The 14,794-nt window shown below is 41.4% G+C and overlaps 1 protein-coding gene across 1 annotated transcript; it reads left to right on the top strand.

Moving 5' to 3' along the window:
• The first annotated feature begins 6,061 nt into the window (after positions 1 to 6,061).
• LOC129478524 (peptidyl-prolyl cis-trans isomerase FKBP4-like) lies at positions 6,062 to 7,476 on the top strand. The gene has a single exon (XM_063636615.1). The coding sequence runs from the start codon at positions 6,344 to 6,346 to the stop codon at positions 7,232 to 7,234; it is 891 nt and encodes a 296-aa protein (XP_063492685.1). The 5' UTR covers positions 6,062 to 6,343; the 3' UTR covers positions 7,235 to 7,476.
• Positions 7,477 to 14,794: the final 7,318 nt, after the last annotated feature.

The raw sequence follows: 14,794 nt of genomic DNA on the forward strand, positions 1-14,794 counted from the left end.
TCTCTGAAGCCACCAGTCCAGGAAGCCAAACCACATCATTGGCAGTGATTGGTCCCAAATGGTCAGGATATCATTAATGACTGTTAGCTTCCCTATTTTGCCTAGTTTCCAACTTGGAACCAACCAAATAAAGCAAAATATGTTCCCCAAACCAACCACATAAGATACTCTGCTTCTAGTTAACCTACTTCCAACTTCCCCTTGCCAACTACATGCAATCAGAGCATACTTGAAGCCTTCCCCACCCTTTCCCTCCTATTTTTTGCTCACTCTAAAGCCTTCCCACTCCCCAACTTTGAATTAATCACCTGTTCTCATGTGGGTAGTCTACCTGTATTTCTACAGTAAGGTGTATGCAAGCCTTTTCTAGTCACATTTAAAATGGTGAAAAGCAGCATCATACCAGAAATATTTGATTTTCTACTTTTTTATTAGGCAAGCAGAGAGGGATGATTTCTGAGTCTTACAAAGAGTACATATCACTTCAGAAACATATGAGTGTGGAAGTGATGTCTGCTTTTCTCTATATTATACATAAAACATAGCAAATATCTTAGTTTAATGAGCTTGTGTGTGGGGATATAGAGATGACCAAGCTGAAAGGATTGACAATAAGATAACAACTAGAAACTGAATCCCTGAAGTGACATCTCTGTGCTTGCAGCCTTTTCTCTGAATATAAAATGCACATTTTTACACAACCCCTGGGAAATCTTAGCACTTTATATCACAAGGGTAAGTAAAATGCTCATGTTTTTAAAAATCAAGTATTTTAAGGTCTCCAAAATGACAGATCTTTTCCCTCTGTGGGTCATATCATGATTTACCTTGAAAGTGTTTTAAGAATATTCTAGGACACAAAAAGACTAAGGTTATTCAAATGAATTTCAAGTCCCATTAGCTTCTCTTTATTCTCAATGAATTGCAATGGCAACTGTAGTTCCTTACCCTGCTTCCAGCTCTCTGCTGAAGTTGAGGTTTGTGGGGGTTCAATCAGGCCAGTTTATTAATGATAGTTATAGCCACAAACTCTCTTGGAAAGCCTGAGAGTTTGCATAGCTTTGGATTGTCTGGCTGAAGGCAGCCAGAGTCTCTTTGCAGGAGCTAGAGAGCTTAAGGCACAAATATAAAATAATGTAGAGTAGTTTATCTAACTAACTTGTTTTCCTGAGACTAACCTTTGATGTACCCTGGGTGCTTAATTGTTTTCCACTCAGGAAGACCACAATGTCAATTACCCTCTAATGGTGTTTTCCTACGACCTTTGTCAATTAATCTTTACTAAATAAATGCAAGTCTCACTGACTGATTGAGGAGGCAGTTGCAACTGTTCACGGTACTCTCCAGGGAGTCTACAAGTGGCTCAGACACTCAGCTGGACTGGCAAAGCAGAATATCTGTGTGTCAGTGTACTTCATTCATCCATCGCTGGGTCAGGGTCTGCAGGTTGGACCCTAGCAGAGGTTCCTCAAAGGGTTCCACATTCTTGATCACCAAAGCTGTTGTGGTTTTCTTGACCATGGAAGTAGATAAGTAGCAGGCCTTTGCCCTAATAGTTGGTCAAGTCCCTGCAGGCACATGGGGACCACTGTTCTGACAAATGCTGGTTGGGGAGAACATATGGATTCTAATCACTTTTAAAAATAGATTTAGAGGGTACAAGTGCAGTTTTGTTACATGGATATATTGTGTGCTGGTGCAGCCTCAGCTTTTAGTGTACCCATCACCCAAATAGTGTACAGTGTACCCTTCAGGTAATTTCTCATCCCTCACTTCCCTCTCACCCTTCCAGTGTCTATTGGAGTCTCCAAAATCTCCAACGAGTCTTCAATGTCTATTCCACTTTTCATGTCCATGTGTGCATATTACTTATCTCCCATTTATAAGTGAGAACATGCAGTCTTTGAATTTCTGTTTCTGAGTTATATCACTTAAGATAATGGCCTCCAGTTCCATCCATATTTCTGCAAAAAATATAATTTCATTCTTTTTTATGGCTGAGAAGTATTCCGTACTTCCCAAACAGAAATGTTGTACTTATGATAACATCCAGCCACAAATTCTTTTATCTTATTTGGCATTCAAAGGGGGCAAATTTCTTCTTCTTATTATAGCGGTATATTAAGCAACCAAGAATAATCTTCAGACCAAAGAAGACTATTCATGTCCATGAGGATGGCACAGAGAGAGACTGGCATAAGATAAACTGAGAAAGGCAGAGGAATGGAAGGGTCTAGGGCTTCATAGGTCAGGATAAGCAACTTGAATTTTATTCTGAATGCAATGGGAAATCATTGAAGTGCTTTAGGCAGTGGAGTGACTTTTTTTTTTTTTTTTCAAGTTTTGAGTGATTGTCCATCTTCAACACGTAATCCCTCCTATTTACCTTAATACCTCCTTTTTACCAGAATGGTTACAGAGCCAAGTCAAGGGAGGGGTTGGTACCATTAGAATATAAATAACATTTTCTGAATAGACATAGGGCTTTTGTTGCAACACTAAGTTATCATTACACTTCTAGATAAAACAAATGTGATGATTTGTACATGTACATAGAATCTAGGATGAATTGTACTTTGAGTTCTAGACTCAAATTGGGGTGGTAGAAGTGGAATGGAGCCAGGAAATAGTTAAATTCTAGTCTCTGGAGTTCCATTAAGGAGAATAGATCACTCTTATCCTCTTTGGTTATAAAGACCCTAAATTGTCTTTTCCGTGCTTGAATGGGTAATTTTAAATTTTAAATACATAGAATAAGCAGGCCTTCAGGAATTTATTACTTCACACAGTCCATATGCAGCCCTCTTATTTTGTGCCTTAGCCCCTGTGGACACTTCTTCCCAAAGCACCAGATTGTCCTGCTGTTGTAAGTGTGTACAGGACCCAAGGATAAAGTACCTTACTGACATAGTGGGCTGCTGACCTCACCCCTCATCTTCAAAGCATTTTCAAGTTGGAGCATATTTGTTAAATGAATAAGTATTATCTTTCTTCCTTCTAATTACAAAATTAATAAATGTTACTTTGTAAAAATAATAATTTAAAAATCACTGTTTTCATCATTCCCACGTAACAGCCAAAATTTTAGTGCCATCTTCTTTTTAATCTTTCTTGTGCACTCATTTACAGTGTGAGGTACAGAGAAATTTAAGGAGCAAGGAAGAAGTTTAATTTTTTAAAGTCATTTTGGAATTACTAGAAGTATTAAATCCTTAGAGGTTAAGTTCATTTACATTGGGAAAACTCTCTTTTTCTCTGGCATGAACCACTTAGACAGTCCCTCTCATGATAACAGGTATAAGGCAAGTGCCCAATGCATGGTTCAGGGGATGGTTGTAACTATGTTTGTCTTATCAATGGTCTGATAAGTGAGGTTGCTCCTGCTTCTAGAAGTGTCTATTTTTCATTTGCAAATTTATAGAGATATAAAAGAGCCATTTGTGCAGAAGGGAAGTGGCATCCAGACCATTTCTCTTTGAGCTTCAGTGCCATTTAGAACATGTTTGATAAACTAGGGTGTCTCAGACTCACAAGTATTGGGAGAAAAGAGCAACAGTGGCCCATTAAAGGAAACTCAATATAAGTGAAGTGAGGCACTGGCTGGGACTGAACACTTGGGTCACTGCTGATAGGGAGAATGTGTGGCAGATGCTGACTTCTGTATCAGGATTATCAGTGGTGTTTGAAGCCTGTTGAAGTGGATTGCGGTGAATGCTCGTTCAGTCACACCACTCACCCCAGTTAGTTAAAGGCCATAAGAAGGCAGAAAGGCAGGTTCATCCTGAGTCAGGGTTTGTGAGAGTGATGCCATGCAATGGGCAGAGAGGCTAGGGAAGCACCTATCAAACGATGATGTACTTCAGAGGCGCATATTACATTTGCAGATTTCAAGCTCCATTCATTCCAGAGTGAATGGGGCCTAGGAATATGCATTGTAGCAAGTACCCATGGTAATTCAGAGGCAATAGTTCATGGACCACACTTGGAGAAACACAGTTTTGACTAATGATAGAAGAGAGGAAATAGTAAACAATGGACGATATTCTTCCTAAGCTTGATAAGATGAGAAACGAATACAGCAGGAGCTAATAGATGGGGAGAAAGTCAGGTGGAATGGATGGAATGAATGAGGTTACTGAATATCAGGATAAGGGGAATTTCATCCTGAGGAGAATATGAATAAGAAGCATTTTCAAGCAAGATAAAAATCAGATACGACTTTTCCTACTGAAAAGTCTGAAGTTAAAATAATTAAAACAGTGCTGTTTGTTCAGAAATCGACAAATCAACAATGAAATGAGAGGTCTCAGAATATAGTGTGCACGTATGAACATAATGAAAGGTAAAGGTGACATTATAAATGTGTAGGGTCACAGAATATGAACAAGGTGACATAATAACATACAGAAAGGACATTTTGTCTTTTGTGTCACACTGTGTCTCATCCCCCACAGGAAGTAGGAGCACATGTCCAATGGCATTTAATTAGTAGACATTTTTGAAAACTGAGAGAATATACAACTGCCCAACAGTCAGAGTACCCCTACCCCTTCTATATAGAGAGGCGGGAGCGACTGATCCCAGGTACCTCCAGGGAATTGAAGAGCTAATATTTAGTGAGCAATGAGTGTATGATTTTGAAATAGATTTTCAACATCACATCTTGTCACTTTTCAGTGTTTTCTACAGATAGAATAGAACCAAGAGAAATGAAGAAGTGTGGTGGTGAGGGAACAGGCTTAGATACAGAATGCCAAATAGCTCACTGGTGGCTTAGGCTACCCGCAAATTGGATACAAATGCTAAAATCACATCCCTGTGGTAGTGAGGGAGAGCAATGATCTTAGGTTTATGGTCAGGAAGAGGTTTCTATGGGAATTCTATGGAGGGGTTACTCAACGTTTTACTGGTGTTCAACTTCAGCATATTGCCTAACCCATTTAAGGACTAGTCTTTGTGTAGTATTTGATAGATTAATATATATTTTAATACATTTTTCTACCCAAATTTTCCTTATTAAATTAAAAAACTGTGGTTCAGAGTGATAAAGGGTATTGAAGTTGGTACCATTAGAATATAAATAATATTTTTCTGGCCAGGCTCAGTGGCTTATGCCAGCAGGCGGATCACCTGAGGTTAGGAGTTCAAGACCAGCCTGGCCAACATGGTGAAAACCTGTGTCTACTAAAAATACACATATATATATATATACACATATATACACACACATATATATATACACATATATACACATATATATACATATATACACATATATACATATATACACATATATATACATATATATATATATACACATATATATGTATATATACATAGCTGGGCGTGGTGATGGGCACCTGTAATCCCAGCCACTTGGGAGGCTGAGGCAGGAGAATCGCTTGAACTCGGGAGATGGAGGTTGCAGTGAGCCAACATCGCGCTACTGCACTCCAGCCTGGGTGACAGAGTGAGAACCTGAAAAAAAAAAAAAATATATATATATATATATATATAATATGTATATGTATACACACACACACACACACATATATAAACATTTTTCTGAATAGACATACTGATAAGGTTTGGCTCTCTGTCCCCATCCAAATCTCATCTCGAATTGTAATCCCCACACGTCAGAGGAGGGACCTGGTGGGGGAGTGATTGGATCACAGGGGCAGTTTACCCCATGCTGTGCTCCTGATAGTGAGTTCTCATGACATCTGATGTTTTTTTAATAAGGAAGTTTCACCTGTTTTCTTTTTCCTGCTGCCTCATGAAGAAGATACTTGCTTCTCCTTTGCCTTCAGCCATGATTGTAAGTTTCCTGAGGCCTCCCCAGCCACGTGGAACTGTGTCAATTAAACCTCTTTCCTTAGAAGTGCTGCAGTCTCCGCGCGGTCCGTGGTCAGCGCCGCAGCGCCCGGCCTCCCTCGCGCCCTGCAGGTAGCGCCCCCGCCTGCGGCCCAGAGTGCAGTGCGCCTGCGCCAGCTCCCTTAAAAATTTCGCGCCACAGCCAAGGAGATGAAGGCTACCCAGAGCGGGGCGCAGCCGGCGCTGCTGCCCACGAAGGAAGTGGACATCAGCCCCAAACAGGACGAAGGCGTGCTGAAGGTCATCGAGAGTGAGGACACAGGTACAGAGATGCCCATGATTGGGGACTGAGCCTTTGTCCACTACACTGGCTGGCTGTTAGAGGGCACAAAGTTTAACTCCAGTCTGGATTGCAAGGACAAACTCTCCTTTGACCTGGGAAAAGGGGAGGTCATCAAGGCTTGGGACATTGCCGTAGCATCTGTGAAGGTGGGGGAGGTGTGCCACATCACCTGCAAACCAGAATATGCCTAGGGTTCAGCAGACAGTCCTCCAAAGATCCCCCCACAATGCCACGCTTGTGTTTGAGGTGGAATTGTTTAAGGAAGAAGATCTGACGGAAGAGGAAGATGGGGGAATCATCCGCAGAATAGGGACTCACGGTGAAGGCTATGCCAAGCCCAATGAGGGCGCTATGGTGGAGGTTGCACTGGAAGGGTACTACAAGGACCAGCTCTTTGACCAACAGGAGCTTCGCTTTGAGGTTGGTGAGGGGGAGAACCTGGATCTGCCTTATGGTCTGGAGAGGGCCATTCAGCACTTGGAGAAAGGAGAATATTCCACTGTGTACCTCAAGCCCAGCTATGCTTTTGGCAGTGCTGGGAAGGAAAAGACCCAAATCCTGCCAAACGCCCAGCTGAAATATGAATTACACCTAAAGAGTTTGGAAAAGGCCAAGGACTCTTGGGAAAAGAATTCAGAACAGAAGCTGGAACAGAACACTATAGTGAAAGAGCAGGGCAGTGTGTACTTCAAGGAAGGCAAATACAAGCAAGCTTTACTACAGTGTAAGAAGATTGTGTCCTGGCTGGAATATGAGTCCAGTTTTTCCAGTGAGGAAGCACAGAAGTCACAGGCCCTTCGACTGGCCTCTCCCCTCAACCCGATCATGTGTCAGCTGAAACTACAGGCCTTCTCTGCTGCCATTGAAAACTGTAAAAAGGCCCTAGAACTGGACAGCAACAACGAGAAGGGCCTCTTCCGCTGGGGAGAGGCCCATCTGGCGGTGAATGACTTTGAACTGGCTCGGGCTGACTTCCAGAAGGTCTTGCATCTCTGCCCCAACAATAAAGCGGCCAGGACCCAGCTGGCTGTGTGTCAGCAGCGGATCCGCAGGCAGCTTGCCCAGAAGAAGTAGCACTATGCCAACATGTTTGAGAGGCTGGCTGAGGAGGAGAACAAGGCCAAGGCAGAGGCTTGCTCAGGAGACCATTCCACTGACACAGAGATGAAGGCGGAGCAGAAGAGCAACACGGCAGGGAGCCAGCCTCAGGTGGAGACAGAAGCGTAGCCCTTCTCCACCAGCCCTACTCCTGAGGCTGCTTGCCCCCCAGTCTCCCTACCCCACCCTGTTAGTTTTCTAAAAACTAAAGAATTTTGAGTGAAAAAACAAACAAATAAAAAACAACAACAACAAAAACCCTCTTTCATTTATAAATTATCCAGTCTCAGGTGTTTCTTTATAGTAGTGTGAAAATTGACTAAAACACATAATTTCACCTTCGAAGGTGAATCCTCCTTGGTTCTCATGTAACCAATGCTTCAACACTCTTCTTTAAAAGGGCTTTCTTTTAATGTTGGAAAAATTTCCCAAAACTAAAAGTGCAATAGGGACATATTAAATTTAGCAACCAAGGTGAACAATGTCTACTTTGTTTCTTGTTTCCTCTAGTCACTGTGCTCCCTGGTCACTCCCACACCCTAAATTCTGAAACATGTGGGCACTCAAATCAGTAAGACCACAGTGGCACTCAAATAAAAAGCCCACCCAGCAACCCTCTTATTTTCCCTAGGAGTTGTTTTTATTTGCTTTGGGTTAGCTGCTATACTTATCTGTCACCTGTGGCTGTAGACATTCAGTTGAGTTGTTGGACTTGCTGGTTCTTCGCAGACCCCACCTGAGTGAAAGGCTCTTGGAGAATAAACTTGAAAAAATCAGGCAAACTGATGCTCTTAACAGTGGACAGCACCAGGTGTCCTAAAAAATTAATCCCACCACAGTGGGATGGGGTTATTTGTGCCCATTCATGGTGGTATGGGGACATTGTGATGCATATTTATTGAGTAATGGCACGATAATAAGTATAGTTCCAAACATAGAAAGTAAAAATACAGCATTCAGTGCTCTTCGTTCTCCAGAGAGTATATAGGGCAGCAGAAGCTGTACCGTCACCTCATAAAATCCGTGTTTTTTATAACTACATGCTGTCAGATTGATTAAGGGAACTTCTCTAAACATTTATGTGTGTGCATGTCTGTGTGTGTGCGTGTGTGTATGTGTTCACTGTATCTTCAAGTGTGAAGATTCCTTTATGAGCATACATCTGGAAATTGCATTTCTATCCATTTATAATTCAAGAACTTTAAACTCAGTTAAAGAATGCTCATGTCCCAAGAAATAGCAGCAGCAAGCATCTCTATTCAAAGTGAGGCTTTGTGTAGTGACAGTGCTGACCTTTGGCTCCAACATTAGAGCATATTTTATGATGTAATTATTATTACTTTTTTCTGAGATGGAGTCTCTCTCTGTCACCCAGGCTGGAGTGAGGTGGTGCGATCTTGGCTCACTGCAACCTCCACTTCCTGGGCTCAAGTGATTCTCCTGCCTCAGCCTCCCGAGTAGCTGGGATTACAGGTGTGCACCACCACACCCAGCTAATTTTTGTATTTTTTTAGTAGAAACGGGGTTTCATTATGCTGGCCAGGCTGGTCTCGAACTCCTGACTTCTTGTGATCCTCCCACATTGGCCTTAGAGCATATTTTAGATCAGCGGGGAATAATCTCCACCAAACACAGTAACAGCTTGGGCAAGGACAAGCACCTTGACAGAGTTTGTAGAGCCTTTGCAGCTTCCACTTGCACCTCTACTTTGTGCATTCTGTGGTCATTAAAACAGAAGAAAGCGGCCGGGCGCGGTGGCTCATGCTTGTAATCCCAGCACTTTGGGAGGGCGAGGCGGGCGGATCATGAGGTCAGGAGATCAAGACCATGGTGAAACCCTGTCTCTACTAAAAATACAAAAAATTAGCCGGGCATCGTGGCAGACGCCTGTAGTTCCAGCTACTCGGGAGGCTGAGGCAGGAGAATGGCGTGAACCCGGGAGGCGGAGCTTGCAGTGAGCCGAGACTGGGCCACTGCACTCCAGCCTGGGCGACAGAGTGAGACTCCGTCTCGAAAAAAAAAAACCAAAAAAACAGAAGAAAGCAGCTAGCCACAGCTTTGTAACTTCAGGAAGATAAGCCCGTACATGTAAAAGGACCGGTCGTCATGAGCATTTACAGCACAAGTCCTGTTATTTGAGGAAAAGTTTTAAAAAGCCAATTCTCATCTTTGAGGAAAGAAATAAGGCATTTTTTTGCTCTTAAGGAAATCGGTATTATGGGCTGCACTGTAGCAATAACCAGGAAGCCAGCTTTTATAATGTGACACAGCAGGCAAGCCAAGCTGTGTGAGTATGCTTGCTAAGGAGCACATGCGTGGAGCTGCGGGTATGTCGGGCATTAGGTCTCGGCATTTACTGAGAACAGCACTGTGCTCAGTGCTACACAGGTTTACATGGATCATCTCACAATGGCCACATAGTGAATATCCTCATTTTACATGCTGAAGAATTGGCTGAGGCACAATGAGGTTAAGCCACAGCCCCTGGCCCCCCAGCCTGGTGAGAGACAGAGCTAACATTCAGATGGATTTCACGGAGTCCATGAGCTCCTGCCCACCTTGCCCACTAACTTCAGAGTTAGTGTGTACCCGGGGTCACGAAAGGTCAAGCAGTGGAGAGAACTCTGAGTCAAACTACCTTAGCCTCCAGGGTGAATTTCATGACGTTTATTCCCTTTCACCATCAACAAGAGAAAAAACTCTAGACTGTATACGTGTAAGCTCTCCCAGAGATGGAATAAGAGCTGTAAAATATTTCCTTTTCCTATACTGTTTTCATTCCATTTCTATTTTCTGTTATTTCTGTTGCTGCTGGAATTTCTCTGGTCTCAGGCCCCAGTTACCTTATGCCTAAACCACCCATAAGCTTCCATGGTCATGCCTCACTTCTCAGTTACCCTTCTCTCTAACGGACCCTGTGTCCTCTGTCCTGATAATCATCCCACAGGAAAGGTCTGCTTCAGATGCTCCTCTGTTAAAAGGATGAAATTTATAAAACCCAGACTTTCCATGATCAGATCCTTCTGAGCACCTTTTTGGAAATTAACTTCTGCCCTACTCTCTACCCTAGCAGCTCAACTTAGCTCAACCCTCATCCTTTCTTCCAACACTCAACTATGTCCATTCACATTTTCCTTTTCTGTAAGACTTCCAGCTCTTTGCTTAGGCAAGTACCATAACTTCTTGAGGCAGAGGTTAAAACTCCAAAATCAGCCCATTCCATGGTGTCCTTGTGTTTCCCCAATCCTTATGATGCTTTCTGTCTCATCTTCACTGGCTCTATTTCTACCTGTTATTGTCAGGTATTAATGTGCCATCTTCATGATTAGACTATAAATAGATAGTTTATCTGTTGTTTATAAATTATGTAATAACATATATTTATTATTTATATATTATCTACATAGATAATACATCTATCTTTATCCCGCCACCGAGAGCAGAGCCTAATCAATATATTCAATAAATAAATATAGTAATATATTCTCTTCTTTCAACAATCTTCTTTATTTCTGATTCTCCGCTGTGTTTTCTTCTTGTTCTCTGTCTTTATCTTTCATTTATATTCTTTTTTCCTTTTCCTTATTCTTATATGACTGATATTTTATGAAAGTTTAAGCCCATCTTCTTTCTTTTTTTTTTTTTTTGAGACGGAGTCTCTCTCTATTGCCCAGGCTGGAGGGCAGTGGCATGATCTCGGCTCACTGCAAGCTCCACCTCCCAGGTTTATGCCATTCTCCTGCCTCAGCCTCCCGAGTAGCTGGGACTACAGGCACCCACCACCACGCCTGGCTAATTTTTTTGTATTTTTAGTAGAGATGGGCTTTCACCATGTTAGTCAGGATGGTCTTGATCTCCTGACCTCGTGATCTGCCTGCCTAGGCCTCCCAAAGTGCTGGGATTACAGTCCTGAGCCACCGCACCTGGCCCTTTCTTATTTCTTAATTTATTTATTTATTGAGGAGCCATGTAGGGGAACCTAGTGTACAAGCTTCCTGCATTTAGAATCAGTTGGACTTAATTTCTCTCTAATGCTTGTTTTCTTATCTGTGATTTGGTGGTCATAATAATACTTATATAAGAGGGTATAATTATTCTGAGGACTTAGGGAAGTAAAGTGCTTAAAACGCTTATCACAGAGCCTGACACATAGTAGCCTCTAAAAATTTGTTACCAGGCACTGCGTTGGTAACATAAAAGAAATTCTCCTGTTTTCAAGTATACTACTGTTTCACAGGGGAGAGAAAAAAACATAAAAATAAAATTAAAAGTTAATTTTAATTAACTTTTATTAAAAGTTTATCTAAAGATATAGTAGGTAAAATTTTATCTGAAGAATTAAAAATGAGCAGGATACTATGATTCATTTTAAATTAATTTTTGTGCACGGTGAAGTGTAGGTCAAGATACATGTTTTTCCCCATTGTATTAGTCAGGGTTCTCCAGGAAAAGAGAACCAGCAGAACAGCAGAATGTCCATCTGTCCGTACATCTATCTACCTATCTATATGAAGAGATTTATTTTTTAAAATTGGCTTACACAATTGTGAAGGCTTGGTTAATACAAAATCTACAGGTTAGGCCAGCATGCCTGAGACCCAGGGAAGAGTTGCAGTTTGACTCCAAAGGCAGTCTACTAGCAGAATTCCTCCTTGCTGAGGAAGTGTCAGTCTTTGCTCGATTTTTTTTCTTTTTTTCTTTTTTTTTTTGAGACAGAGTCTTGTTCTGTCGCCAGGCTGGAGTGCAGTGGCATCTCAGCTCACTGCAAGCTCCACCTCCCAGGTTCACACCATTCTCCTGCCTCAGCCTCCTGAGTAGCTGGGACTACAGGTGCCCGCCACCACGCCCGGCTAATTTTTTGTATTTTTAGTAGAGATGGGCTTTCACTGTGTTAGCCAGGATGGTCTCGATCTCCTAACCTCGTGATCTGCCCGCCTCAGCCTCCCAAAGTGCTGGGATTACAGGCCTGAGCTGCTGTGCCCGGCCAGTCTTTGCTCTATTAAGTCTTTCAACTGATTGTAGAAGGCCAGTCCACACTATGGAGGGTAATGTGCATTACCCTAAGTCCAATGATTTATATATTGTTTTATCCAAATGAAAAAATCTTGACCAAAACATTCAGAATAATGTTTGACCAAATATCTGGGCACTGTGGCCCAGCCAAGTATAAACATAAAATTACCCACCACACCTACAGATACCTAACTGATCTAGTAAATTTTATTGAAAAGACTATCCTTTTTCCCGTTGAATGGAAGTGGCATCTTCATGAATATGTATCTAAACTATCTGTTCTCCCTTAATTATAGTTTTTATAGTAACATAATTCTCATATGTAATACATAAATATGAATATCATTTATAGTAAGCTAAGTCAAAGTTTAATTTTTAGCAACATTTATTCAGGATGGATCATAGGCCACAATGTGGAAGCTTAGACAGTAAAAACAATACAAATTCTATAACAAAACAGTACAAAATATCTTCCATGACCTTGAGATAGGCAAAGATTTCTTAAACAGGACCAAAGAGACACCAAATATTTTTAAAGTTTATTAAATTGAACTTCTATAAATTAATGACTTCTATTCATCAAATAATATAATTAAGATAGTTAATCTTGATGTCATCCCGTTTGTCTATTTTTGCTTTTGTTCCCTATGCTTTCAGGGTTATATCCAAAAAATTGCTGATCAAACCAATATCTTGGAGCATTTTCTCTGTTTTCATGTAATAGTTTTACAGCTTCAAGTCTTATATTTAAGTCTTTCATCAGTTTAGAGTCAATTTTTGTATATGGTATGATAAAGGATCTCATTTCATTCTTCTACATGCGGATACTCAGTTTTTCCCACAGCATTTATTGAGAAGGCTGTGCTTTCCCCACTGTGTGTTCTAGGAACCTTTGTCAAAAATCAAATGGCTAGGTTTATTTCTGGGCTTTCTATCCTGTTACATTGGTCAATGTGTCTGTTTTTATAGCAGTACCTATGTGGTTTTAATTCATATCACTTTATAATATGTTCTGAAATCAGGGAATATAATGCCTCTAGCTTCGTTCTTTTTGCTAAATATTGTTTTGGCTATTCAGCGTCATTTGTGTCCTCAAGTCAATACTCTAAGTTCCTACTCAAGAAATAAGAAAGAAGAACAAAGTAAATTCAAAACAAGGAAAATGAGGGAAATAAAAATAAGAGCACAGCTAATAACCAAAAATCAATCACTTTCCTATACATCAGCAATAAACAAGTGGAATTTGAAATTAAAAACAGAATATCATTTACATTAGCACCCCTAGAAATTAAAACTGTAGGCATACATCTACCAAATTTGTATAAGATCTATATGAGGAAAGCTATAAAACTGATGAAAGAAATCAAAGAACTAAATACATGGAGAGCGATTCCATGTACATGGATAGAGAGACTCAATGTCATAAAGATGTCTTCCTAACTTGATTTGTGGACCCAATGCAATGCCATTCATCACAACAGCAAATTATTTTGTGCAATCTAAAATGTACATAGAGAGACAAAATATCCGGGTAGCAGAGCGTAGAATAATGTTTGCCAGGGGTTGGGGGTAGGGGAAATTGGGAGATATTGATTAAAGAGTCCAATTTCAGTTATGCAAGAGAAATAAGTCCTGGAGATCTAATGTACAGCATGGTGACTATTGTTAACAATACTGTATTGTATAATTGGAATTTGCTAAGAGAATACATCTTAAGAGTTCTTATATAAGGCCGGGCGCGGTGGCTCACGCTTGTAATCCCAGCACTTTGGGAGGCCGAGGTGGGCAGATCACGAGGTCAGGAGATCGAGACCATCCTGGCTAACACGGTGAAATTCCGTCTCTACTAAAAATACAAAAAAATTAGCCGGGCGTGGTGGCGGGTGCCTGTAGTCCCAGCTACTCAGAGAGGCTGAGGCAGGAGAATGGCGTGAACCCGGGAGGCGGAGCTTGCAGTGAGCCGAGATTGCGCCACTGCACTCCAGCCTGGGTGACAGAGCCAGACCCCGTCTCAAAAAAAAAAAAAAAAAAAAGAGTTCTTATATAGTAAAAAAGGAAGGTAAATATGTGAGGTGATGGATGTGCTAATTAGCTTGATTGTGGTAGTCATTTCACTACGTACATGTTTGTAAAAATACCACATTGATGCGAGCTTTTGGGCTAGGGGTCAGAGTTCTGGTGCAATTCTAGACTCTTCTCAAGAAGAATCTGAATACACTCTTTTGGGGATGATACAATCAGCCTAGTTCCTGTGACAAACATGTTCTTTCCCCTGTAGCCAGATGTGGGTTGGGTAGTGAGAGGTTAGTCGAGGTTAGTCAGCTCCAGAAAGTCTGTCTGTCTCCACAAAGGGGAGTGACAAAGAGCGGGAGCCTGAACTCAAGTGAAGAGCAATCATGAGGGCGACCTCATAAGGAGGACTTCTCAAACATGGGGTCATCTAAGTTTCACAACGACCATAACAGAAAGCCATTGTTATCTCCATTTTCTGATGAAGTAGTCTGAGAAATAATGAGTCTTTCC

This window comes from Symphalangus syndactylus, chromosome 3 (genome assembly GCF_028878055.3).
Source record: "Symphalangus syndactylus isolate Jambi chromosome 3, NHGRI_mSymSyn1-v2.1_pri, whole genome shotgun sequence".
Lineage (NCBI taxonomy): Eukaryota > Metazoa > Chordata > Mammalia > Primates > Hylobatidae > Symphalangus > Symphalangus syndactylus.

Excerpts from the sequence above, each read along its gene's own strand:
- LOC129478524 (XM_063636615.1), top strand. The coding sequence starts at position 6,344 with ATGCCTAGGGTTCAGCAGACAGTCCTCCAAAGATCCCCCCACAATGCC.